This window comes from Drosophila tropicalis, unplaced genomic scaffold (assembly GCF_018151085.1).
Source record: "Drosophila tropicalis isolate 14030-0801.00 unplaced genomic scaffold, ASM1815108v1 contig_694, whole genome shotgun sequence".
NCBI classification, from domain to species: domain Eukaryota; kingdom Metazoa; phylum Arthropoda; class Insecta; order Diptera; family Drosophilidae; genus Drosophila; species Drosophila tropicalis.
The window spans coordinates 3579502-3605415 of NW_027173176.1; the positions used below are offsets into that span (position 1 = coordinate 3579502).

Genomic DNA, 25914 nt, shown 5'->3' on the forward strand with positions numbered 1-25914 from the left:
AATTAAAAATTTTGTTACAATGGGACGAAATGTGAATGAACTAATCAACTAAAACTCATTTTAGAAAGGCAAACTGAATAGAGCAGATTTACTATTTCCAGAGACAGAAAGCTAAATCCATTTATTTTATTTAGTTGTCCATGAGCCAGATGAGTTTAGATTTAATACCAGTAATCTAATTATTTTTGTTAAAATACTTTAAAAAAATTGTCGAATCATGATGTAATTTATATTTTGAAACTGGGTTTCGAGACTTGGCCAAATATAATAGCTTTTATAGCCCTACGATTAAAGGGCACACAGCCGAATGAAAAAAGTGGAAAACAGAAAAAAATGGCATACGAAACGATATGACAAAACAAATTCCCATATATTCACAATAGCACCCAGATACACACACACCGACACCGACACACACACACACACACTGACACAAACATGTCAGGCTCACGGATACATAAACACTCACAGATACCAAAAGATATCGCGTTGGCTATTGCGGGAAACGCTTATATAGACTTATAGTCTCGCATATTGACCACGGCAAGAGGTAGTACCAGTAGCTGGAGATGGAGACCGAGCCACAGCAGCAGTCAGTTTGCGACACTTTCGTGTACTTCATCCCCCCCAACTCTTTTCATCCATGGCATGCCCTTCCAATAAACGGACACTGGGGGATTGATTTTTAACGAGCATGAACTCCACCTCTTTGTTTTATTTGATTTTTACTTTTCGTTTCGCTTAAAAAAAAAAAAAAAAAAAAAAAAAAAAACAAAAATGATGGGAAAACAATTTTTAATGGACTTAAATTGCTGGAAAATGGCGAATGGTAAAATGGTAAATGGGTACCGGCATTAAAGGGTTAAAAAATGCATAAAAATCCGGCTAAAAATTGTCCAGTTTCATGGTTATTTGGTTATTTAAGTGCAAGCCAATTAAATGGCTTGCAAGTTGAAAAGGATTTTCCAGTTTTATACACCTGAATCTCCTCCCACCATAACTCAAACCATCAAACTCAGACCATTTTGTGTACTGGGGGATTTCGTCTCAATTCGAGACGATTTTAAATTCCTCAATTAGCCATTATTATGGCTTAGTTGGATCGATGATTCTGTGAATATTTTTATATTTTATTAAAATAAAACAAAGTTTTTAACATATTCTTTGTAATTTTTTTTTAAAGTTTTGTAACATTTTTGGTTCTCCAGATATTTTAGAGGTCGGATATCGAAGGTTTTTTTCTTCAATTATTCAAATAGCACTTATCACAACATTTTCAAACCCAGACTCAACACAAAAACAAAAAATGGAAAAAAAATTGTAACATTGCAGTTTCTTATGTCTCCAGAAACGAAGTGTTATTGAAGTTCTGCCTCGAAGACAACTAAATAGTTTAACTTTTCTTCTTTCCTGCATTGAATTCAATTCATTTCAATTCCGAGTTCAAACATTTGTAATCAATTGGTTTGAACATGTGTTTTGAAGATCAATTTTATTTAGTAGGTCATGCAAAGAAAAAGACATGTTATGTTTTGTTGTTGTTACTCAAGGTTTCTTTTTAATGTTTTTTTGGGGTTTTTAAATAATAACAAAATACAAACAGTAAATATATATTGTAAAAAAAAATATGCACAAATTGGTTTGGGGACTAGAGCTTAAAAACTGTAACCAATCGTATTTGATTTGGATACGTTTGTTTATGGTATCATTATGTTTTAGAAAACGTTTCGATTCAATAAATTTTGGTGACGTTTTGTCTAAAACGCCCTGAGATCCTCTTGAATTGTGTCTTGTGCTTAATTTTTTGATCTTCAATGATGATTGTGCATTGCGTCGTGTTGGTAGGGATGTACGAAAAGTTTCCGTACAGTTGGCCAAACATGCGAAGAAGGCCAAAAGTAATATTAACCAAATGTAAGACATCGTCTTTGGAGAACAGTCTAACTTCAACTGTTGGAAAATTCTCTCTCTTTTTTTGCTCTCTCTCTCGCTCGCCCTTTTTGCGTATTGTTATTGTAGTTAGGTGTCGAAATGTTGCAATATTTAACAAACAAATAAACTTGGAATTTTATGGGAATGTCTAAAGACGTTAGGTCTGCTTTTTGTTTATATAGTCCACAGGTGTTTTCTTTTATATTGAGTTTACCAACTTCTAGTAGATCTTCTCGTTATGCCCTTAACATGTGACATTTGGAAAAATATTTTTATTTTTTACTTATTTTTTTTGTTAACGTAACGTTTACCTTGACCTTTTGTTATTATAATTTTAGTTGTCACGCCGTGACAAAAAAAGCAAAGTAAAATATTATCAACAAAATGGTGACGTCTTTTCAATTTCGAAAGCATATGTTGGATAGATTTGATAATGGAATTTCCGGGTTACAGATTGAATAAATACCAATGTAAGTTTGGGTAGCTGATCATACGCAGATTAACCATGCGTCTTACATTGGTCTTACTTCTGGGCCTTTTGGCCTGCATACTCCTCCAGGTGCCGGAGAGTTTGAGTGCCACATCTAGTTCATCTACATCAGCCTCTTCGACGACCAGCACTACGGATTCATCGGATTCGTCGTCTACTACAACTGAAGCCTCGGATTCAGCTTCGTCTGACACAACAACAACAACTGATGCATCCGATACGACAACAACAACAACAACGTCATCGTCATCATCCTCGTCCAGTGCAGCCAAACGCAGGGCTGCAGCTCGTCGTCGTCGTTTGGCACGTAGACGCCGCCAGCGTCAAAGGAGGCGTCGGGCCGCCAGGAAGCAGAGGGCAAGGGAACGTCGCCGCCAACAGAGACGTAATCGTAATCGTGGCTAGGTAGTGGTGGTTCATTTAATTTGTTAATTAATGTGCACATTCAAATGCATATAAGTTTATAGTGTATAAAATTGTTCACAATTATTAAATAAAAAAGAAAACCTACGGTTTAATATTGTAAACAAAAATCTAAATTCTCGAATTACGAATCGAAAGGGTTTAAGTGGAGTAAAAAAGTTAAAGTTAAGCCACGATAAAGTTTGATTGAACACAACTTGTTGGTCCATTAGGACTGAAATATCATGTAATTGCTTGGAATAGGTCTAAAAGTATCAACGAGAACTTTACAATCCGATTGTCATCTGGCGATAATTAAGGATTAACTTCATAATAATAGTTTGCTAGACGTTGTAGTTAAGTTTTTGAATCATCAGATTGACTTTTTAGGCAAATAAAATATTTTGACAAAACTTTTTTACAATTTTATTTCGATTTTCTCAGAAAATGAAAAGCAAAGCTTTATTTGTGAGACGGGCGCTTCGCGTCTTTTTACATTTTCTTTTTACATTGTCTTCTGGAGCTCTCAATTAAGTAAATAAATTAATAATAAAAAAAAAGGGAAACAATTTATCAATTAATTTGATTTTTATTTGAAGAATACTCTGCTTCATTTAATTGAATGAAAAGTAAAAGCCATTCAAATAAAAAGAATTGAATATCAAAGACGGACAAAATTCTAAATACTTGCAATATGAAGGATAACATAAATCGAAATTAAGCGTTTAATATATACATATGGATGTAGAGATTTGCCCACAAAATTTACAGAACGTCATCTCAATAGAATGGCCAATTGAATAGTAGAATTAGAATTAAGTGTAATGAGAGAAATATATTGGGACTAAACAAGGAACTTAAACCGATGTTAAGTAATTCAATTCCAAATAATTAATCATTGATGTTAAGTAGTTAGCGGGCATATTCATCGATTAAGTTCAAAAACATTTAAAGTAGTTTTAAAAATGTTGAAATTTATTAAATTTTTTTTTGTTTTTTGTAGTTGCTTTATCTTTAAGTTTTTTTTTTTGTATTTTTTATGGTGCTCTTCAGCTCGGATAGGTTTTAACTAACCCTCCAATTGGCGAATGCGTTGACGTTGCCATTCCAAACGATTGCGCAACTTTTGTTGGCGACGTTGACGACGACGCTCACGTAGTTGCCTGCGACGGGCAATACGGCGACGACGTTCACGCCTGCGCCTTCTGGCTGCCTTCGAGGATGATGATGATGATGACGATGATTCGGTTGTGGTTGCCGATGAGGATGCTGCTGTTGTTGTTGTATCACTAGTCGATGCTGCAGTTGTGGTTGTTGTCGCACTTGATGATGTAGTTGTTGTTGTTGTTGTTGTAGTGGTTGTTGAGCTCGATGTTCCCGTGGCAGCACCACTCTGCTGAATCACAGACAGACAACAGAGCAAGCCCAGAGCTAGAACCAATGAGAAACGCATGATTGGATTGGTATGCTCTAAGTGGGTCCGATGTAAGGCTTTTATACCCAAAAACTTAAACGGGAAGTCTTCAGATGACAATCTGTTAAAACAGGTGTTTTACAAACAATCATTCAGTCAATGTATTGAAACCAATGTAACTGATATTTCAAGGTCGCCATACAATGTTTAGCAGCAACGTAAAAATAGAATAAAATTCTTCATATTTATTCTAACCAAACACAAGTTCCAAAAACAAATTGTTTGCGAATTTCAAACGACAAGCTGTTTTCAAATTTCATAAAATTCCCATTTAATTTACTTTTTAGATACATGCATAAATAATATATAAAATATAATTTGTTTTAAAATTATCCTGCAGAGGTGAGTAACCTTGCCAATATTTAAATTCACAGCTCACCTTTCTGGTATAATTTCAAGATTCGCATCGACAATCACAATCAAGTTAAAAGATAATATTTATGATTTTTCATATAAACTATTTGTTTACGTGGATACAGTATTAAAAAAAAGGGTCATAAAGCATATAAAGTTCGAATAGTTGGATAAAACTCTTCAGCATTCACTTTTAAATCTTAAAATTTTTTATTTTAAGAACTGCAAAATTAAGGTTTGTTGCTAATTCACGTTATATGCGATATATTTCATAGAATTCTTCAATATATCGACAAGAACTTTAACTACGATAAAGATTTTTCTCATTTTAATAATCCATTTTGTATGGCAATATAAATTTAAGCCAATATATAAGAAAATGTTCGCATCAAATATGCTAAATGTATATATATGTACATATATATGTAACCGGAAAGTGCTTAAAGTATATTCAATCATATTGTATTTGACTATGGAACTCCTTTATATCCTTTTTGTTTTGTGGAGTCAGAGAAAACGTTGAATTTCCTATCGAAATATCATCCAACTGTGATACGAACAAAAATGAACAAAAATTCATAATTTCCATAACCATGTACTGTGGGAATACTAAGTTAAATTTTCTATCTTTTGGACTTAGACTCTATTAATAAGAGCGATGAATGACAAAGTTCTACTGCCCGATTCAGATGTATTCTAGTTTTAGAGGGAAATTCTTATGTTTCTTTGTCCCCGATCTATCTGGTAAAGAAATTGTTGGCAAATGAGTTTATTTGTTTTTGATATTCGAGATTAAAAATAAAATCCGTACGAAGTTCGAGAACATATTTGTACTCGAGCAAGGCTGAAAAATTTCAAAATCGTCATCTTTTTTTAAAGATCTATTAAAAAAATGTAGTTTTACTCCAGGTTTCATTTAATCGGGGCATAGCAACGAAAACTCAGCTCCTCATGTTAATCAAGAAAATAGTTTTAGTCTGTTTGTTTTTATGACCCTGCACCAAAGACTTTAAATTAATTTGATGTAGATGTAGATGTTGGTATATATTTGTTTATTTTTGCTTTTTTTTTTTTGTTAGTTTTTTTTTCAATGCTTATAATGCGCCGAATGAGATTGTCATTTAGGCATACATTCTAAATGCGAATTATCTTGGTAATTATCCTTCCAATTCCTGGATGCGACGACGTTGGGCCCTTAAACGTGCCTGCTCCTGCTGCATACGACGTCTGAGACGCCTTTGACGGCGCTCACGACGACGACGCTCACGAGCCAAACGACGACGACGAGCGCGACGCCTGGCAGCGGCCGAGGATGAGGATGAGGACGATGATTCGGTTGTGGTTGCCGATGAGGATGCTGCTGTTGTTGTTGTATCACTAGTCGATGCTGCAGTTGTGGTTGTTGTCGCACTTGATGATGTAGTTGTTGTTGTTGTTGTAGTGGTTGTTGAGCTCGAGGTTCCCGTGGCAGCACCACTCTGCTGAATCACAGACAGACAACAGAGCAAACCCAGAGCTAGAACCAATGAGAAACGCATGATTGGATTGGTATGCTCTAAGTGGGTCCGATGTTAGGCTTTTATACCCAGAAATATTTGTGGCGGTTTGTTGTAACAGTTGGCTCCAGTTTACTAAGTTTGAAGGTAAATAAAATAGAGAATCAAACTGCAGCGAAACATTTTATTTTTGAACTTTTTGTGGGAGTTTAAGGCCAATTTTGTATCTTTGGAGTAGAACCAACTCGAGGTAAACATTTACATCTTTATATGATCATTCGACCCATGTATTAACAAAGTTCATCAAGATATTTTTTTAACTTCTGGCTAAATATTGTCAACAAGAGCTAGGACTTCAATTAAGGATTATTATGGAGTTGAAGAAGACATAAAACAATACTTTTTATTTGTTTCTCAAAAATAAGTCTTAACTTCTTAGTGCAAGGTCATTCAAATCGATTTTGGGGAGCAAAAACACCTGATAAAACAAAATGCCAAACTTGCATACATGAAGTTTTAATGTTATTTGTTTTTTGGGTATAAAAGACTAATGCCAGTCTTTGGCTAAGAGCATAACAACCTGAATCATGCATTTCTTGACAGCTTCAGCTTTGGGCTTGCTCTGCTTTTTGGTAGTAATTCAGCAGGGTAATGCCACAACACCAACAACTACTTCTACGGGCACTGGAACAACCACAACGACAACAACAACAACCACAGCTGCACCATCGACAACAACGACAACAACCACAACGGCATCCTCAACAGCATCAACAACAGAATCATCCGCAACGGCCGCCAGAAGGCGCAGGCGTGAACGTCGTCGTCACTTGGCACGTGAGCGTCGCCGACGTGAGCGCAGGTTAAGGCGACAAAGACGTCGACACTATCGTCGCTGGATTCGTGAAGAATACGAAGGATAATAATAATGATTAAGGATATAATTTATTTCTAAAATAAGAATGAAAGATAGGCTATGGAAAAATCGTTTCCGTGAGAGATATTCAAACAGAAAGCAAACAATAAGGCTAAACTTAATTTAAAGAAATTGACAAAAAAATTGGAAGAGAAACGAACACCACATAAATTTACAAAAAATAAAACACTAGGACAAACCTAAAACCCAAAATTGTTTAACACAAAAGCGGGCAGAAAAGTTTTCTCGCTTTGCCCCAAACTCCCGTCTCATTTCACTCTGAGTCTCTCCAAATTTTCTCGTTTTCGTGGTACAAATCCATCAAAGCGAATGGCTGCTTCATGGCCTAACCAGGCTGCAGCGCATTTCACACGCTTCGCTGGAGTTCTGTAACTTGAATTGGCACAAAGGGCGGACAGACATACAGGCAGACAGACAGACAGGAAGCAAGACTCTAACCGAAACCGGAGCGGCGTCATCATCATCCTCGTCTTCGTCCTCGGCGGCGACGGCGGCGAAAGTTTTGGCCTGCAGCGTTGGCAGAAAAACTTTTTCCACCCGCCGTCATAGCTGAGGCGGCATAAAATTTTCATGTCCAAAAAGTATGATTTCTATATAGAATTTAAATCGGAGCTCTTAACGGGGTAAAAGCTTTAAGATCACTGCCACTGACTAAATGCGCCTAAAATGTAATATACATACATACATACACAAGGTTTTTTTTTCTGCCCATGGTTAGCTTTTTAGCCTTTTCTTTTTGCTAGTTTGGCATAAAACTTTTGCACCTTTTGACGTAAAGTTTGTTTCCAGTTTTCTTTCTGTTGCCAAAGGCGGCTCAACTTTTATAATTATTTGATTTGCTAGAAAAAGGGGGCGGCATTTTCTATATATGTGTGTTCGAGTGTATAGGAAATCCTTTCTTGGCCTATGACTTCGATATGTTTGAAAGTTTTTTTTCTTTTTATTTCTTTATTGAAAAGTTGGCAAGTATTTTGAAAAACTGTTTGCATTGAGACTTACATCATGAATTTATAGAAAATCAAGTATAGAAATCAAAATGAATAAGCAAGTCGAATAAAGGAATCTTTAAAGAATGATAGGTAAACAACTCAAAACTTGACATCCTTTGTACTGCAATGGAGGAATAATATTTATATCGGTATGGCCTTTTCGTAAAATGCTCTTTAGAAGCTGGATTAGTATTGATTATGGATACTACAAATACTAAATTTATTCATCTTTTTATCAATAAGACTTAAATTGTTTATATTAGACATAATATCCTGAATATTTTATACTTTTTTCGTCAGATTTTGTTCAACATTTTAATCCTACTAAAAGATGCACAAATCTTATTTAAGTTAAAGCTCTTTGATAATAATATTCTGATATAGCAAAGATATTAAAAAGAATTTCGATTTGGTTATTGAAAAGGTTTTCAATTAGGCCTTGACAAAGAACATATGTTGCTTGTTTAGCTGTGACATACATATTGAACTGACATAACTTTAAACCCAAGTATTGAAAACGGCATTTTATCGAAGAATGCCACCCACACACAACCACACAAGCACACACACACACACACACTCGTGTATACTTATGTATACTCGTATTCAATCATGAGGGAAAATAGGAAATCCTTTGGCAGACAATTGGCCCGCGTATCTTGCCTAACCCATGCTCTCGAAGGACTTTATTATGCTAGAGGATTGTGCGCTTAAAAATGCTTTTCTTGTTATACCCAAGCCAATGGCAAAGCCGAAGCGCAAGCTGAAGGAATCAAATCAAATAAAATATTCATTTTGATCTCTGAACTGTGCATAAATATGCAGTTTGCCTCAAGTACATGTAGATATATACATATATAGTGTGTCTATATATTGAAATGCGGTTTGGCGACGGTATTCATTCACTTCATCATCATGGGTTGTCAATATCCAGGCTCTTGGTCTCTTCTTTTTGCTCGTTACTTCCTTTTTTTTATATATTCTTCCTTTCCGTTTTTATGAATTGGCATTCAATGTTGAGTGGGTTTAGTCGTCTTTATCTTCAAATCGAATTGGTTTAGGGTTAAAGTGATTTACTTGAGCCACATTTAACAATATTATTGTTAATTGTTAAGCTTTTGTGGAATATCTTCTCTATTTCCATTTTTTGCTCTCTCTCTCTCTCACTCTTGCTCTTGCTCTTTCGTTTTACCTAATCTAATTCACTTACAATTCCTTTATCAAAAAATTGCAAAAACTTCATCTACAGGACAGGCAAAAATGCCGCCAGCCGTTAGCCTCCTCCTTTTTCCCCTGCAAAAAAAAGGTATACGACATGAAGTCTATTCTTGATTGTTGTCGTATTTACTGTACCTGTCTCTGTTACTGCTTTCCTCCTTTTTTCCTACTCATTTTTCTCTCTCTCTCTCTCTCTCTGGCTGAGTAAGTGTGTGTAGCCAATTTTTCCTTCAATGACTGGATAATGTATTTTTCCTTTCAGATTTTCTAGTCTGCTTCTTGTGAAAGTTTTTTCTTTCTTTCTTTTTTTTGCAATCTTTCAGCTTGATTGCTCGCATAAACTTTTCTAATAGTTAAATACATATACAGATCATATGTTTGTATGTATTTAAGAGGCATTCCTTCAAACCGTCTAATTTTTAGTTAGTTACACGAATGAAGTTTCTTACAAAATGTTAATCCTTAATTGAAAATAAACACAAACACTGTGTAACATAAATAAGTACATTCTGCATAAGTTTATCTTGTATTGAAAAGTTTTTTTGGCATAAGATTTTTCCCCAGGTGTCACGTATGCAAAGACATAAAGGTGATTCACTTTATAAGTGGAATCCTTAGAGACACAGAGTACTTACAAAGATGGGTCTCTAGAAAAGTTTCTGATATTTTAATACCTTTTTCTATTTTCCTAAATCCTGTGAAAAGTTTATCTTATGGAACGTCAGAAGTTTTCGCTCTTAGAAATCCCTAGAAAGGTTACGGAGGAAGTTATAGGTTTTTAACATAGATCCATCGACCTATTTTACTTTAGATCTTGGATCCTTTTCTCCTTCAAAATATAGAGAAAAATGTTCTGCGGAATTATTGCAACAATTTTTTGTTTTAATGATTCATTCATCTAATGAATCATCCTAGTGCTGTCGCTCGCTTAAACTTGTGTGTGTGTGAATGGTTTTAGAGTATGTTGTAAAAATGGAGATTTCAATTGTTTCTCTTCTACCGCAACATGGAATTGGCCTTGTTACAGATTTAAATGAGATTTGAAACGTGTAAAATAGACACAAAAGATTTATTGCCTGGCACAAAAATTTCTAAAACAGCAAAGCCACCAGCTTCAGGTTGGCCATAGCCCCCATGGCTATATCCCAGTACCTCTCTAACTCCGGACATTTGCCTGGCATAGTGTGTCCTTAGCATAATCAACTAATTCAATAAACCAACAAGCAGAGATTCCCTAAGAGAATGAGAGAAAGGGAGACATGGGACATGGTTGGTCTGTGATTTATACCGAGCGAGTGTGAAATACAACAAAAACATTTCCGGTAGGGAAAAGCCCATGTAAATATATATCCACATGTGTGTGTGTGTGTATATATAGATGTCCTGTGCATATCCTTGTATTCCAACAACTTAATGCGCAAAAACAAACAACAATCGCAAATGGTCAGAAGAAAAATTGCCCAGAATAAGAGATAGAAAATGCTTTTTTATTTCCATTTGCTTTTCCTATTTTCTATTTCTTTTTTATTGTTAGGGGGAAACTAGAAATTGTTTAGCATGTCGTTTGCTATTCAAACAATTTGCATATCCTTTTAGTGCAGCGAGTGTACTTAAGAAAAACCAAAAAAAAAAAAATAAAAAATGAAAGAAAACTAAAGGAGAATGTCCTGGGCCCAGGCATACCAAACACGACAGTCAACCGAAATCCAATGTCAGCTCAAGAATTTGAGCTACAAAAACGAGAGCCGACGACAAAAAAAACTACCAAAAGAAAATCTTTGTTAGAATTTTACTTAACACATACGAGGCGAGCTTTAATGCCAGAGAGAAGGAGAGACAGGCACTGAAGGAAGAGGAAAACGTATTGAAGTGAAAAGTGAATAGAAATACATAGAGGCAAAAGTCCTTCTCGGCCAGTTGCCAGGCATAATATTTATGCGCAGACGTTGCTCAATAAGCTGCTCAAGGATTTATTAGTCAAATGGACAGATTTGACTGGGATATGGCCTCTGGCCCTGCTACTGCTGCTGCTATTGGACCTTATCCCTTCCCATTCCCATCTTCTGCCTGATGCTTTGGTTTAGTCTGGTCTGGCAATGGCATTGGCAATAGAAAGTCCTTGGCATATGTGGCATATGTGAAAGGTTCCACGAAATTTGTACCACCGCATGCAATGTGTTGCTCTTGCACCATTCGAGTGAACTACACTGAGAAAACCAGAAAAAGAAAATTGGTTCAGTAAACTTGCATTCTTCTCATTTATTACGAAATCTAGTCTTTATATTTAAAATATAAACGCTTCTTTTGCTTCTTTTGTGTGTGCAATTTAAAAGGAATGACCTTCTTTTAAAATTGTTTTCAGTGTAACAACTTTAACGCCACATTAGAGTGCAAAATTTTCATTGTTTGGTGCGCGCAAGCAATAATACATACATACATCTACCAAGTCTTTCAGTAAAGCCAACTTATTGATGAATGTTTTTCAAAATGTTTGCATTGAATGGCAATTTTTCAAGATTTACAACTTGAACGGGTTATATATATGTACTATATGGGGAAAGAGAGAGAGAGAGCGAGAAGCAAAGCAGCAGCTGGCCCTCTAAAAACTCGAACAATGAATTTCCTTACACTGGACTAAACCGCGACAAAAGGGGAAGCCCAGAAAAGGCATGTCTAATGGAGCTTAAATGGCCAATGGCTTGACCCATGAATTTAACCATTTCTTTCTATTTTCCTGTAAGAAAAACTTTGTTCAAGTTCAACAAAGTGAAAACAAATGCATTGTAAACGGGTGATTTCTTTTTTTTTCCCCCGTTTGGTCAAGAGCTTAACACAATGATATTGACCTTTTCTTTTTTGCACCTTTTTGGGGTTTTTGTTTTCTGTCAGGTAATTGATAAAAGTTGTTCTTTCGCGCAAGAGAGGTTAGTAAATTGTTAACGAAATTGAAATCAAATTGAAATTGTTTGATTTGCCAATCACAAATCGTTTTTTGTTGCCATTGGCATTTTATTACTTCCTCAATCGGGGCATAAAGTATAAGAGGAGGCATAAATCATAGCAAATGGCTGGCGAAATCATTGCAAAATTTTGCCACCTTCAATTCTACGAAAAAAAAAAAAAAAACAAACACACACACTCAAACAAAACACTCGAATAATAGGCAAAAGCGTTTTTAAAATTCGCAAACTGTCATCTCGTTGAGCACAATAAACACGACACAAGTCACAAACATTTCATTGCAAATATATTGAATATTAATTTTTTGTTCATTTTCGTTTTGCTTTGATTTTTTCGGTTTTTGATTTTTGTTTTCTGTTTGCTGGTGTATGTATAAAAAAATTTGTATATTTCGTGTGTGTGTGTGTTTTTTTTTTGTACCCGCCTTCCGTCGCTCTGTATGTGTCTATTTTGATGGCCCATTTTAATTCAATTTGTGCAATATGCAAATTTCAAAGTATTGAAAAGAAATATGAAAAATTTAATACAAAATGGCATTGATGGATGCGTGAATATGATAGCGATTTAGAATTGAACAATTTGAAGGCAATTTAGTTTTGTTGATATATACTCTAAAAGTCATTTACAGTCATGTCAACTAAACTTACCAAGTGGCTGGAAGGAGATTTGTTAATAATTTTTGCGTACAGTTAACCAAGAAGTGTCCCATTTTGATTGGTAGATAATTTCCAATCCAAGACAATATTCCACTCCAAAATGCGTGATTTCTTTTGGATTTCTGCCATATTTGTTTCACCAAAATATTGAGGAGCGCGAAAAATGATTTTTGGACTCTCGTGTTTAGACGTTTTAAAATTCTTTCAAATTCAGCTTATATCTAAGCAAGTTACATCTACTTGTTCGTTAATAAAAAGTGTATTTTTAGATTCAATTACATTAGAAAACGTAAAAAGAGTAACCAAAGTTTTGAAATGTCCAAAATTCAAATTTTTTTTCAATGTACATACAAATTGTTATACATTTTTTTTACGCTGCCCAACACTTCAACGATTTAGTCATGGGTAAATCTTAATTTGATTATCGCTGCAAAAATCTAGAAAAATTTTGTGCTTTTTTCTGCTTTTTTCAATGGGCATACTTTATTCATTTTGCTTGCAGTGTAGTTGTATAGCTTTTTACATAGATATCATAAATTGAAAATTGAAAACACAGATTATTATATAGTTGAATACATATATAGTATATAGCGATTTGGATTAAAAGTGTTTTTGAAGGTTAAATTTTTTTTGCTTTACTTTTTTGGGGGGTTTTTTTTTGTTTGCTTTGCTTGGCTTAATACAAGTTTGCACTATTAAACCGATTTGGGCAACATGGCAAAGATGCCAGGTTTCAGATTATTAACATCCTGTACAGTAAAATCGCCAGTGAAGTGATCATTCATAATCAATGTACGTTTCTTGCTGGCATCTATATGATAGGCCTCCCAGATGATATCGAATTCCAATTCTGGCAAAATTGCTGTGGTTGGATCCTCGGGCCACCAGAATTTATTGATAAAGTATGAACCCTGAAATGGACGACGGAAATGATGAATGCGATGTAGTTGAAAACGATATTTTCCCTATGTGTATGAAAATATTTGTTTGTTTGTTTGGAATGCATTTATCTAATGTCGAGGAACGTGTGGCTTACCTTGGCAATGGGGCAGCTTTCAACAATATTGCCGAATTCACGAATAAAACCATGTACGAAACGTCCAACTGGCGATTTGTTGGCAAATCCAAGAATACGGCAGATATTGAGAGTGGTATTCAGAGTGGTCGTATACATGGGATCCATTTTATTCGTGATGCGAACCTCCAAATGTATGTCGACATCATGCAATTCCTGATGCACCTCCATCGAGAAATTCAAATGAGGATCGCTATGATCATAGACCACTTTGTGGCTAACAAGTTTCTCTTCGCTCCAGATTTTTATATCCTTAAATTTCGGTCGTAACATTTTCTGGCAACAAAAAAAAAGAAAGGAGAAGATTAGTTAAATAAACATTGTTTTGCATTAAGGACTTCTTCTGATACGATCAGTCAATTTAGGTGTAGAACTTTTTTAATAGTCAGCTGCTTTAGTTGTAGATATTTTCTAAAAAGTCTTACAGTGTGATTTGTGTTGCTTGACGAATGGAGTTGGATTAATGATAAATCCGTTTCGCAGTAAAGATCCTTCAATCAACATTTTAAATATAAATAATTTTGATCTTGGCTTCTATCAAAATAATCAACTGACCTTTTTTTACACTTCAATTTATATTCTCAGTCAGTAAAATTTTAAGAGCAGGAAGCAATCACTTTTCATATGCACAAAAAAAAAAAAAAAGGAAAAAAACACTCGAAAAAAAAAAAAAAATGTTCATTTTGTATATTCAATGATTGTTGATAGTTTCCTTGCGGCTCTCATTGACTTACCTCCGCAAAAACTCCATGAGACATGGCCAAAAGGACCACAAAAATTGTATTCACTAACATAATGCTTGATCACGTTGGTCGTACTGTTTGACTTTTCCAACGATGCACTGGCTATTTATAATACCAGTGATTAGAGTAATGTTCTATGGAAATTGCTTTAAACATTTAGCTAATCGATCTTATCGAAAATGGATTTCGAAATGAAATGCTTCAATGATTTGTGTACTTTAAAAACGAAAAAAAAAAATTAAACTCTGACCCCATTTAGGCGGGGTAATGCACCATGCACCATCAACGACAAGATTTTCATCTACTAATAACCGAAATACTTTGTTAGCCATTGGACCCTGTCTCAATTTCCAATTATTCGAATATAAATAATGTATAATTGAATATATCACAATCAGTAGATAATTGTAGCGAGATGCGTGAAGTGCTGAAGAAGAATTATACTCTATTATTGGTATTATTAGTGGTATGTCCCATGACTGGGGCATGGGTAAGTTTCTAGTCAAAATATGAAAGTATTTAATGAAATTAATTTTCAATATTTTCATGTGTGTGTGTGCGCGTTTGTTTTTATTTTAGCGTGCCTTCAAGATCATATTCACACGCTTCGATTACGAAGTTAATGATAAAATTGTGACTGTTAATGTTCAGATACAAAATGATACCGACTCCAGTCTCACTGTCGAATTCAAAACCCATGAGGTAATAAACGATGTCTATCTGACGGCAAGCTTGGCCTTGGAAAACGATAAGGGCAATTATTCCACTCTACTAAATCATACGTTAAACTTTTGCAAAATGCTCAAAGTCAGAAATACGGATCCATTGATACGCAGCATTTATGATGATTTAATACGACATGGTAAACTAATCAGAGATTGCCCCATACAAAAGGGTACATACACCCTGACAAATTATCAAGTGGATGAGGAATTGATGCCCAGCTTTTTACCCGAAACGAATTTTCAATTTTCTGTGATTTTAAGTAAACCCCAAAATGATGTTATTTTTCGGGGTATAATACATGGACGCATCGACAAATCGAAGGGTTTCAACAATCTCAAAATGTTCAGTTTGGGTTAAGGAAAAAAAGAAGAAGAAATGTTCTTATTAAATGTTGTGTATTGTTTTCTCTATCTTTTTCTCTCAATAAAATCATCTCTTTAATGTTGTACATTGCAATCTCTATAAGAGAGTTTTTCATTTTTAGAATTTAATGAAGAATTTGGTTTGTCGAAATCATAATTTTTTAAGACTGATAGAAGTTTTATAGCCATAATTGGGGTTTCGTGATCATTTTGATCAGCTGTGATTGTTCATTTATTCAAAAGTCATTAAACGGAACAGAAGTCAAAGTTAGAGTAGGGTTTTGTGATAGAAAAACTTCTTTATTTACTGTGAAAGGGAAAGAAATGATATTGAAAGACAGAGAATATTGTGAATTCGTGTCACGTTCTCATCACTATTTTGAGCTCTTATTCGTTGCACTATATGCGCGATGTCTGGTGTATGTCTCTCTATATATCTGATTCTGTATTTTAGTATGCAAAATGTCTTTTGTCGCACGATTGACGTCATTGTCGCCTCATCATCAGGCGATGGAGGACCACCCCATTATCCGTCTCCCAAATAGTAGTAGCTAAAGTAGCAGTAGTAGAAGGTAGTATTGCCTTCTTACTCTAAGGCATTGTGCCGCCATCGTCACGTGTTTGCTTGCTCGACTGCGAAATTCGCATGTTTACCCGACGGTGACAAGCTGTCTGCAAGAGGCAAAAGGGGCGCAAACCAGCGCGCAATTGATGACGCTTGATAATGGCAATGGCAATGGCTATGGCAAGACATTGGCTGCCATATGTCTGTCGGTCTGTCTGTCTCTCTCGGTATGAGTATAAGTGTATGTAGTGCAGTGCTTGATGATGAGCAACAGACGACAATGATTTAGAGGAGTTTCTGTGAGTTGTCAGGAGTCGGCAGAGCTCATATGTTAGAAGGTAGTAAGTTGATTGGTAGCTGATATCGTTAGGGTTAATGTTTGCTTTATCTCCCCCTCCTTCTCTCTCTCTCTCTCTCTCTCTCTCTCTCTTTGTCTCTCTTTCTTTGTATGTGTTTGGATGAAACGACAAGTGAACCAAATAAACTTTAAGCATTAAAATAGAATCCTAATGTTAAACAAATTTTGATCAAACCTTTTTATTATTTTCTTTATAAAAGGTTGCAATTCGAAATCAAACCACGTAAACGACCAAAAGGCCTCTAATTAAACTTTTTGGTAGTTATTTTCTTGCAAAAGACAATAAAAAGTTGTGAAATATACATTTTACATTTTTATGCAACAGCTGCTGCTTAGCTATCCTAGCAAAGAATAGCGTAAACTTTATCCCCCTATTTCTCTCTTTCTCTCTAACATTCTATATCCTCCCACTCTATCCGCTTGATGTTTTTTTTTTTTTTTGGCTGTGAACTGTAATTAAGGATGCATTGCACATCGTTTAAGCCAAAAAGTCGTTGACAGCAAATGAGACTCTGTCGAGACTGACTGAGTCAGCGACTGGAAAAAAGAAGAAATATACATATATTTGTGTGTGTGTGTGTGTGTATAAACCAACACTCTATATATCTAAGCTTATAAAGAGCGACAATAAATCTTTCCTCTTGGAGTCGCGCTAGTAGAAAAAGTGCAATAACTTGGAAATGTGGCGGCACCTTTTTGATATATGTTTGTATAATATACATACGTATGTATGCATAGGTATGTATATATGTATATCGGTGCTAATTGTTGCACAATTCACGTCAAAGTGGTGTTACCTTTTTGAATAATAGAATGTCCAACATTTGTTGGCCTATAAAAAGCTTCTTCACGTCTCTCACCTGTTCTCAATTTGTGTTGTCGTCCTTCCGACCGACTGGAAATTGAAATTTATGCAATTTTGCGATTCGCTTGTCCAAATTAAATTTGTTATATAAAAATGTTAATTTGTGTTTCGTTTTTCTTGGCCTTTTTTTCTTGTTTTTTTTTTTTTTTTTGCTGTTTGTTTGGCATTTCAATTATTGACATTTCAGTGACTTTTATTGAATTTATTTGGCTCGCTTACCTTCACGGGCGCAAAAAAAGGGCATCAATTATTATTGTCACATTGTCACATCGGTGACTTTTTGCCGTCTTTCCTCCCCTTCCCTGTTCTTTATGATTGGGTGAAAGAGGGATGTTAGTGGAGTGGGAGAATGAGTAAAAAACTATCCCATGATCTTTCATTTGGTTTTTGATATTCCAAACAGGTAAGAGCCAAATTTAAGAAGAACTTGCACTGAAATCCGTTTCTAAATTGCATTTAAATTTCAAGTTCCACTGGAATAACCAGCAAATAAATTTGTTTAATTTTTTTGTATTTTGTATTTTTATTATCAACAAACTTAGAAAAATTGGGTTAAATATGCTAATGTGATCTGTTGTCTGCTGAGCAGCATGTGAAATTAGAGATCTTGCGGCACGTGATAGGTTGATTGTTTAAAAAAAATTTACACTTAGAGAAATCGAAAGAAACTAACAAAACAGACTTCAACAGAACAAACTGTACCCAATAAATAACTAAACGAAAATTCACAATTAAATACCCTTTTTTAGAAGTTAATTTAAATTAGTTAAGAATGAGTTTAGATATTTATAATCGATTAAATATTTTTGTTGTTTTTTGGATAAAATTGTACTGCTATTTGTAAAAGTAAATGGTAGGTTCATTGAGATTGCATTAAAAACTTTACTCCATGATTGCCAAATTTGATTTGCAGGAAGGAAGAGAACGAGAATGAGTCCAAAAGCGAGTAAAAGTATTTACCCAGCACTTCATCATGAGCCAATGAATGTACAAGACAAAAACTGTGACGACAGTTGGGCCAAAATTAACTCTTCTCTTGTGCATTCTCCTCTCGCTCTCTCTCTCTCTCTCTTTCTTTCTGTCTTTCGCTCTGGCTGGCATTTGCCTCAAAGTGCAAATATTGAGCCAAGTCTAGGCCCTTTTGACTGCCTGCTGACTACTTGCCTGCCCATGCTGCCTCACATTTATCCCGATTACTTTGCTTCAAGACATTTCATCAAGAAAATTTTTGTTATTTTTGGCAAAATTTTGTTTGTTTGCCAATTGTCTGTGAGTTATGCTTATCCCTTTCCCATTCCCATTACCATTCTCATAATTTTTATTATTATTATTTTATTTTTTTTTTTTCTGTTTGGCGAAAGGATTTTTTTGGTCTCTTGGTCTTTATTTCTAGCATTGTGCATTTTGGCCAGCCTGATTTAATAAGATTTTCATTTCATCTCAGTCAAAAGGAAGAGATTTTGTTCGTCTCAGTCCTCTCTCGAATGCAATTAACATAATTTTTCGTAAGTGGATTTTCATAGTTGAACAAATTTCAACTCCTCAGGGTAAAAAACGAAATGAAAACTTTAAAATTCACTTAAGAGAAACTTTAGTTTTTTGGCCATTGAACTCAGACAACGACAACGTCGACGACAATCCCAATCAAAATTCGCAGCGATAAGAAATCTTTGAATGCTTCCATTCGACTTCAAACAAATAGACGCTTTAACACCCTTTCGCCTTTCTTTTTTACCCCTCCCTTTTTCCTCTATTACTCTTTCTAACTTCCTTTCTCGCTCTCTCTATCTTCCCCTTTCCAAAGCCCCAAGAAAATTTGCATTTTGTGTGTGACAAAAATTGTGATTTTTGATTGCAGATACAATATACATAAGTACATACATATATGTATATTAATGTCGGTTCAGCTAAGGCCTGAGAAATTATCTGGCTAACCCAAAGATCTGAACAATATTTCAAGCAAGTTTTCGAGGTTAAGGTCTTTCGGGTAGATCTAATTGAAATGTAAAAAACGTTGCAGGCCAAGTAAAAAGTAATGTGAAAAATAAGTTTGAAAGCAATTAAAATAAGTGTTTGATTGAAAGCTTATGATATAATCATAAGAAAAAAAAAAAAAATATAATTGCAAAATATTTCATCTACAAATAGAAATAAAAAGTTCAATGACCACATGGTCATTGTAAGGGAGTGGCTACTGATGGGAATATGAGAAATTTGAATACATATATTCAAGTTGGCAAAAACCTGAAAAAAGAAAACGAAGCATAAAGAAATGTTGCTTCTAAAAAAACATGTTATAAGGCAAATTATTTAATGAATCTTTTTCCAAAATGTTAGATTGATTCGCGTGGAGAAGGGCATGCGTATACTTAATATCCATACTTAATACGTATACGTAATCTTAATGTAATACTCATAACTGAAGAAAAAAGAACCCACAACTATCTAATTTACATAACTAAATCAAATAAGTAATATATCTTACTAGCTACAAGTAAACAAAGAATAGTTCGAACAGTATTCGAGACTTAAACTATCTAATAGACTTCTTTTATATTCTTTGTACCACAACACATTTAAGTTTGAGTTTAAAATAGTTGCTATCTAGTGCGTCTTTTGGGTTTTTGGCTAAAAAAATAATGTTGATTCAATCATTAAGCCTTAAAGTCGCTGCTAACCCAGGGCACTTCTTACCTCTCGCCCACTTAAAATGCACATTGAGGGAGAATTTATTTGTTCCTTTCTTTTTTCTAGCTTCCTTCTGCTTTTGCTGCTGCTGCTGCTGGCGGGCACAACGAACTTATTGCAATTGCTACAAATTTTTACATAAATTTACGCTATGACAAGCTCGATGCTTTCAGCCCAGCTATCTAGAGACCCTTCCCCTCCCTCCCCACAATGCTCCTATTTCTTACACTCCTTCTACCTGGCGAGAGTTTCCTATTCTACTTATATCTTGGCATTATGCAGGCAGGTTAGCATTTTCAGTATTTTTTATGAGTTTCAACGGAATTTTTTTCCTCTTTTCCATTTCATTTTTTTCTTCCCTTTTTTTGCCTTCTACGGAAATCCACTTTCAATTGTTTGGGGGGCGCTGCCTTTGGCATCCTGGAGGTTTACATATTGCTCATTTTGGATGATGATAAAGACGATGATGACAAAGAGAATGAAGATGATGATGTTGAAGGTGGAACAGTCCACTTATTGGCGCTGTCTGTTGAAGTGTAAACATTTTCACAGTAAGGTGTAAATAAAATTTCGTAAAATGATGATGCGAGTGCCTTAGGCTCCTAGCTTGAGAGAGGAAGTTAGCGAAAAAATCGTTCTGATTGTTTATCATCATCTTCTTCTTCGTTTTTGGCTTTGGTTAGCTGTTTTTTCATTCTTATTTTTCGTGTGCGCAAAAGGAAATTGATGTTTGGTTGATAAGCTCATTTATTCAAAACCCAAATCAGTTAAATTGTAATGACCAAAACAATTTAGTTTAACAGCAACAACAACAACAATAATAACTATAGCAACAACTAGTACTACATTGGGAACATCGATTAAAACCAAAATGTTGTTTATTTTTACGAGATTGCCATGGCCATTGAGTTGAAGAGCTCATTAAGCACGGTGCTCGAAAATTGGTAGAAAAACCGCAAAATATGCCATTATAGCAATATCCAGAGTGAGAATGACCGAAAAAGTGTGCATGAAAGAGACACACAGAATGTGAGAGAAAGAGAAAGCTAGTGGGTGAGAACGAACGAGTTCTATATAAAATTAATGCCAACAACTCAATAACTTCAAATAAATGAACAAAATTCTGGGAAATTCTGCATTCACTGCACTGTGGGTATAAATATTGAATCATCTCTAGAAATATTGACCATATCATCAGTATGATATACCTATCTACATATATACATATATATACATTCCATTGGTTTAAGTGAGAACTTTTTTGGTTTCTCTACCGATCTAAGACAAGTAAATTAACAGATCGAAAATTTATGTTCTCCTTGAGCCTAAAACCATTTCAATTGTTCCTTGTGGCAAACCGTTGCTGAATAGATAAAATCAAGAGCCCATATCGTAAGGGCAACATCTTTGATTTGAGTTTGTTTAATGAACTCTGTACAAGCGAAATGCCTGAAATTTATAACTATTAAGTGATCAAATTGAACCACTGTATGAATGGTTTAACTCAACCTACTTAGGCTACGTACATACATACATATACATACCTTTCTCTATCTATACATACCTTTCTCTATCTATCTTGCGCGCTCTCTCTCTCTCTTTCTCCCTCACTCTTGCACACACTTTGTTGTTGGCCTGTCCATCGATTGCATCCATAGACCATGTGTGGTGTCTATTTAATTACAATTGTCGCTGTCGCCGCAATCCGTGTCCACGTTCATGTCCATGCCCAGCCCAAGCCCAAGCCCAAACCCATGCCCATGTCTTTCTATCTGTGTGCATCAATGTGCCGTCCGAGTGTATCTATGTGTGTGTGTGTGTGCACGCGATGCATTCCCTGCAATTAACGCACTTCGGGGTGGAGCTGACCGTATTGCAGGGTAGTGTAATGGTAAGAGTTTTTATGTTGTTTTTATCAGAGGTCCTCGTCGAGCGATTATTTTACGCTCAATTATTGTTAAATATTTTACAAAATGCATATATTTATACTGGAAATTGGCCCATGTTCATGTTATGGTTTCGCCCCAACGCCCAATGAGAGTGTCCTAATGAGATTGCAATTATTTGGTCATAAATTTTTATTATTTCGGCTTTAAAGTTCATGGACTTTTTCTTTTTTAGCACTGCATATGGCACATTTTCGCAGTGTTTTTTTTCCCTCCCCTTTTCCATGTGACAGCATTTAATTTGAAATTATATTTTTATTAATTGGCCCAACAAGCATAGTGGACATAATAATTAAATATTTAATTTATGATCTGGCTATCTAATTAACAGTTTGGTGGCAGCAACTAAATATTATTGCAGCTTCTCGAGCCCAAATGACACCAGAGATGGAGGATTTAAACCCAAGTAAGTAGGTAATATACATATGCAGTAGTGAGTGGGCTTGGCAGAGAGTGTTAAAACAATGGCATATCCCTAGGCTATGTGTCTCACCGATTGTGCGCTTGCTTAAAGCTTACTTTTAGGGTTAACTTTAAAATTTTACGTGGCACATTTTTAGGCTGCCAAAAAAACAGAAAGGGGAATTTACCTTTATCCAAAGCACGATGTCGAACTGGTAGGTAGAGCGCGACCACTTACTGCAAATATTGATCAACATTGGTTGCGAATATTGAAATACTTTCAACTACATATTGCCACATATAGAGCAGTGCATCACATGACGTCATATATGTATATATATATATAGATATATGTACATACATATGTGTATAGGAGCACACTTAGAGTCACAAGGTACATCCATGACAGGGTATTGCCATTTATTCAATAGATTCGTCTAGGTCAACGCTGTTTTTTGAAGTTTTTCAAAACATTTCTACAAACCATACAAAAGATACTAGTTGCTTGATATAAAATGAACTTCCAATACAGAAAACTAATGCAAATTTTAATGCATTGATCACTTTAGTTCTTAATTTATATGAATTATTGACCTCAAGCTTGGCCAAATTCGGCCGTTCGAACCTTTAAAAACAAATTCCATAAAACCATTTTAATTCCCGTATTTTTTATTATTTTATGTATGTTTTTTGGACTTTTAAGACAATGCCCTTACTTGTTTTATTTTATTATTAATCTATATTATTAGTTCAATTAAATATCTATTAATAAATAGCAAACTGTTCTGTGCTCGATGGATTTAACGTTTAGGGTATTCGAGTCTTTTCATATACCCTTGCTTTGCCTTTGTGTCTTTCAATGTTTGTCTTTGGGTTTTTGGCCTTTCTCGGTGCAACGTTTCAACCATTTTGTAACGTTTTACCATTGTCTGAATTTCTACACATCTCTCCCATTCTCTCTCTCTCTCTCTCTGTCTCCTATGCTCCTCTTTCTCTCGTTGCCATCTCAGTCTCCTATTTTGTTTACCTTGGGTGAGTGTGTGTGAATTTTTGATGCAGTCTTCAACGGAATTTATTGCAATCACGCACAGGATTTGTCGCTTTTGGCGCAACCAACAAACCAACAAAAAAAAAGGAAACAAAAACGAGAAAAAAACCGAACAAGAACGTTGAGAGAACCGCAAAATGTTGTAAACTAAAAGGCCAAAAACGCATTGCGCATTAAATTTAAACTAATTGTCGGGCATTTGTAATGGTTGCTGCAGCAGCAGCGGCAACAAAAAAAAAAAAAAAAAACAACAAGCGGATACATTTTAATTGCGGCACTTGCAACAAATTATTGGCAGGCTTCAAAAGGCCAAAAACGAACGATTCGAGGGAGGAGGCAAAAAAAGCTGAAGTTGAAATTAATATTCGGATTCTGGGTATGTTTTGTGGCAATTAATTTAAACACGCGGCGGCGGCTCACTGCTTTGGCATATTTGCGGTTAACCTCAGCTGGATGCCAAACACCATTAACCATTCATCGACATACTCCATTCCGGGCCTAGTTTGTATTTTACTGTGCTGTTCTGTTCTGCTTTTTTTAGTGCATTTAAAAAAGCTCGTGCTATGGCTTGACATATATCCTGATATATGTACATGTATGGGAAATGCAACATTGTGGCTGGACAATGTCGTCTGGTGAAAAGTAGTTGCTGCAGTTGTTGCCACTGCAGACTAAGACAACAGTTGAAGGACACTAATACTTTACATGCACAAGCGAAAGGACTTTAACTGAGACCGTTAAATGTTGTTTCTAAAAACAAAAACTTTGCAAGGGATGCAACTGTTTTTAGTTTTGGTGTGTTACTTTTCAGTCCTTAACGGTTTGAAAAAGAAAATCAAAATAAATACATTATGATCAAAGACCCTTAAAATTGTCATATATCTTTATAGTAAAGTATTACATTTTAGTTCTATTGTCTAATTTGACTTTTTATTAAACCGTTTTCCACAGATCATTTTCCCCAACTTAAAACATTACACAAAAAAAAAAAAAAACAAATACAAAATTCATCAAAACTTTTTTTTCGTATTCACTTTGGTTTCGATTTTGTTTTACCATAAAGTTGCTCAGGCGTTGGTATATCACTAACAAAGTAATTGGCTGGTATAAAATGAAATATTTTTCTTAAAACATCCAAGAGAATATCCTCAACTGTTTGTGTTATAACCGAATAAAGGGCATCGGCCAACATGCGCCAATTATCATTGAAAAACTTATTAGTACTGTCCTCTGTAGATAGAATATATACATAATTAGTTTGCTTATGCTCTGTTTAGTTTTTGAATTTACCCAATTGTTTGTTGCCATTGAAAAGATTTGAAAAATACGATTTCAGGCCATCCATTTTGAAGTCTACACGACAATTTGTGACATTGTAAAAAGTGAAATTACCCTTGGTGTATAGGCGTGTCTTGGTATGCATTGTGATTGTCATATTCTCGGCATCAAGAAACACCTGACCACGCCCATTAAGAGGTATTAGCAAAATGCGACCAAAGAGACTATAATCTCCCTGAAGTTTCATCACTGGCAATGTGAATGTGGTTTTCCAGCTGAAATCCTTTTTGTAAACGCTGAAAAACAGAAAACACTTTCTACCATATCAAAAATTCAAAGAAAAATACAAAAGTTTATATAACTTACATACTTTCCAATACTTTGGTATGACCAAAACCAATTATTTTCACATTCGCCAATTCGACTTTTAAATTGATCGCATTGCTGTTACCCTGTGATATGCGAATGCGATTCAAATGAAATGGATCGAAACTTTTGATGCTGTTCAGACCGGGAATGCCTTGCAGAAATGTGATGCCAAGTTATATAAAATTTAAGCAATAATTTGCGAAGTGTCTTACCATCGTTTAGTTTATCGAATAACTGCTGTATGCTTTGTGTTGAACAGTTGACAAAATTCTTATCGGCTATTTTACATTCTCTAATGTAATCTGCTGCGGTTCGAGTAAAATTTTCAATTGTTTTTTTTTTTTTTTTTTTTTTTTTGTGTTGATTTTATTAAACAAGCCAAAAGAAAATTAAACAAGACACACCAGAAAAGAAAAACACACATACACAGAAACAAAAAACAAAAATGCAGAAAAACAAATCCGGTTTAGTGGTGCAATGATATCAATTATATATATATATATATTTTATATAGTAATCGCTTTTCATATATATATGTATGTATGTATAATATGTTGGTTAGTCACAAATGTGTGCAAAA

General features: G+C 35.0%; 7 protein-coding genes across 7 annotated transcripts; 3 read left to right on the top strand and 4 right to left on the bottom strand.

Annotated features, from left to right (window-relative positions):
* Window positions 1–2437: 2437 nt before the first annotated feature.
* LOC137579174 (protein new-glue 3-like) lies at window positions 2438–2827 on the top strand. Its single transcript, XM_068292879.1, has one exon. It carries the CDS (start codon window positions 2438–2440, stop codon window positions 2825–2827), a length of 390 nt encoding a protein of 129 aa, XP_068148980.1.
* A 1066-nt stretch (window positions 2828–3893) lies between these two features.
* Window positions 3894–4277, bottom strand: LOC137579175 (protein new-glue 1-like). The gene has a single exon (XM_068292880.1). The coding sequence runs from the start codon at window positions 4275–4277 to the stop codon at window positions 3894–3896; it is 384 nt and encodes a 127-aa protein (XP_068148981.1).
* Window positions 4278–5809: 1532 nt separating this feature from the next.
* LOC137579178 (protein new-glue 2-like) lies at window positions 5810–6190 on the bottom strand. The gene has a single exon (XM_068292883.1). The coding sequence runs from the start codon at window positions 6188–6190 to the stop codon at window positions 5810–5812; it is 381 nt and encodes a 126-aa protein (XP_068148984.1).
* Window positions 6191–6735: 545 nt separating this feature from the next.
* Window positions 6736–7071, top strand: LOC137579180 (protein new-glue 1-like). Its single transcript, XM_068292884.1, has one exon. The coding sequence runs from the start codon at window positions 6736–6738 to the stop codon at window positions 7069–7071; it is 336 nt and encodes a 111-aa protein (XP_068148985.1).
* Window positions 7072–13547: 6476 nt separating this feature from the next.
* Window positions 13548–14778, bottom strand: LOC137579389 (uncharacterized). Its single transcript, XM_068293130.1, has 3 exons — window positions 14719–14778; window positions 13946–14260; window positions 13548–13820 (listed from the first exon to the last, which is right to left on the bottom strand). Exons 1-3 carry the CDS (start codon window positions 14776–14778, stop codon window positions 13605–13607), a joined length of 591 nt encoding a protein of 196 aa, XP_068149231.1. The 3' UTR covers window positions 13548–13604.
* Window positions 14779–15142: 364 nt separating this feature from the next.
* On the top strand, window positions 15143–15810 carry LOC137579181 (uncharacterized). The gene is made up of 2 exons (XM_068292885.1): window positions 15143–15217; window positions 15307–15810. Exons 1-2 carry the CDS (start codon window positions 15143–15145, stop codon window positions 15808–15810), a joined length of 579 nt encoding a protein of 192 aa, XP_068148986.1.
* An 8907-nt stretch (window positions 15811–24717) lies between these two features.
* Window positions 24718–25212, bottom strand: Jhbp6 (Juvenile hormone binding protein 6). Its single transcript, XM_068292990.1, has 2 exons — window positions 24978–25212; window positions 24718–24917 (listed from the first exon to the last, which is right to left on the bottom strand). The coding sequence occupies exons 1-2, from the start codon at window positions 25210–25212 to the stop codon at window positions 24718–24720; spliced, it is 435 nt and encodes a 144-aa protein (XP_068149091.1).
* Between the last annotated feature and the right edge of the window lie 702 nt (window positions 25213–25914).

What these genes read in the sequence shown, in the direction of transcription:
- LOC137579174 (XM_068292879.1), top strand. Translation starts at nt 2,438, where the DNA reads ATGCGTCTTACATTGGTCTTACTTCTGGGCCTTTTGGCCTGCATACTC.
- LOC137579175 (XM_068292880.1), bottom strand. Translation starts at nt 4,277, where the DNA reads ATGCGTTTCTCATTGGTTCTAGCTCTGGGCTTGCTCTGTTGTCTGTCT.
- LOC137579178 (XM_068292883.1), bottom strand. Translation starts at nt 6,190, where the DNA reads ATGCGTTTCTCATTGGTTCTAGCTCTGGGTTTGCTCTGTTGTCTGTCT.
- LOC137579180 (XM_068292884.1), top strand. Translation starts at nt 6,736, where the DNA reads ATGCATTTCTTGACAGCTTCAGCTTTGGGCTTGCTCTGCTTTTTGGTA.
- LOC137579389 (XM_068293130.1), bottom strand. Translation starts at nt 14,778, where the DNA reads ATGTTAGTGAATACAATTTTTGTGGTCCTTTTGGCCATGTCTCATGGA. An exon ending in CTCATGGAGTTTTTGCGGAG is followed by an intron (nt 14,261 to 14,718) that starts GTAAGTCAATGA and finishes TTTTGTTGCCAG; the next exon opens with AAAATGTTACGACCGAAATT. An exon ending in AAAGCTGCCCCATTGCCAAG is followed by an intron (nt 13,821 to 13,945) that starts GTAAGCCACACG and finishes CGTCCATTTCAG; the next exon opens with GGTTCATACTTTATCAATAA.
- LOC137579181 (XM_068292885.1), top strand. Translation starts at nt 15,143, where the DNA reads ATGCGTGAAGTGCTGAAGAAGAATTATACTCTATTATTGGTATTATTA. An exon ending in GTCCCATGACTGGGGCATGG is followed by an intron (nt 15,218 to 15,306) that starts GTAAGTTTCTAG and finishes TTTTTATTTTAG; the next exon opens with CGTGCCTTCAAGATCATATT.
- Jhbp6 (XM_068292990.1), bottom strand. Translation starts at nt 25,212, where the DNA reads ATGAAACTTCAGGGAGATTATAGTCTCTTTGGTCGCATTTTGCTAATA. An exon ending in CAATGGCAACAAACAATTGG is followed by an intron (nt 24,918 to 24,977) that starts GTAAATTCAAAA and finishes TTCTATCTACAG; the next exon opens with AGGACAGTACTAATAAGTTT.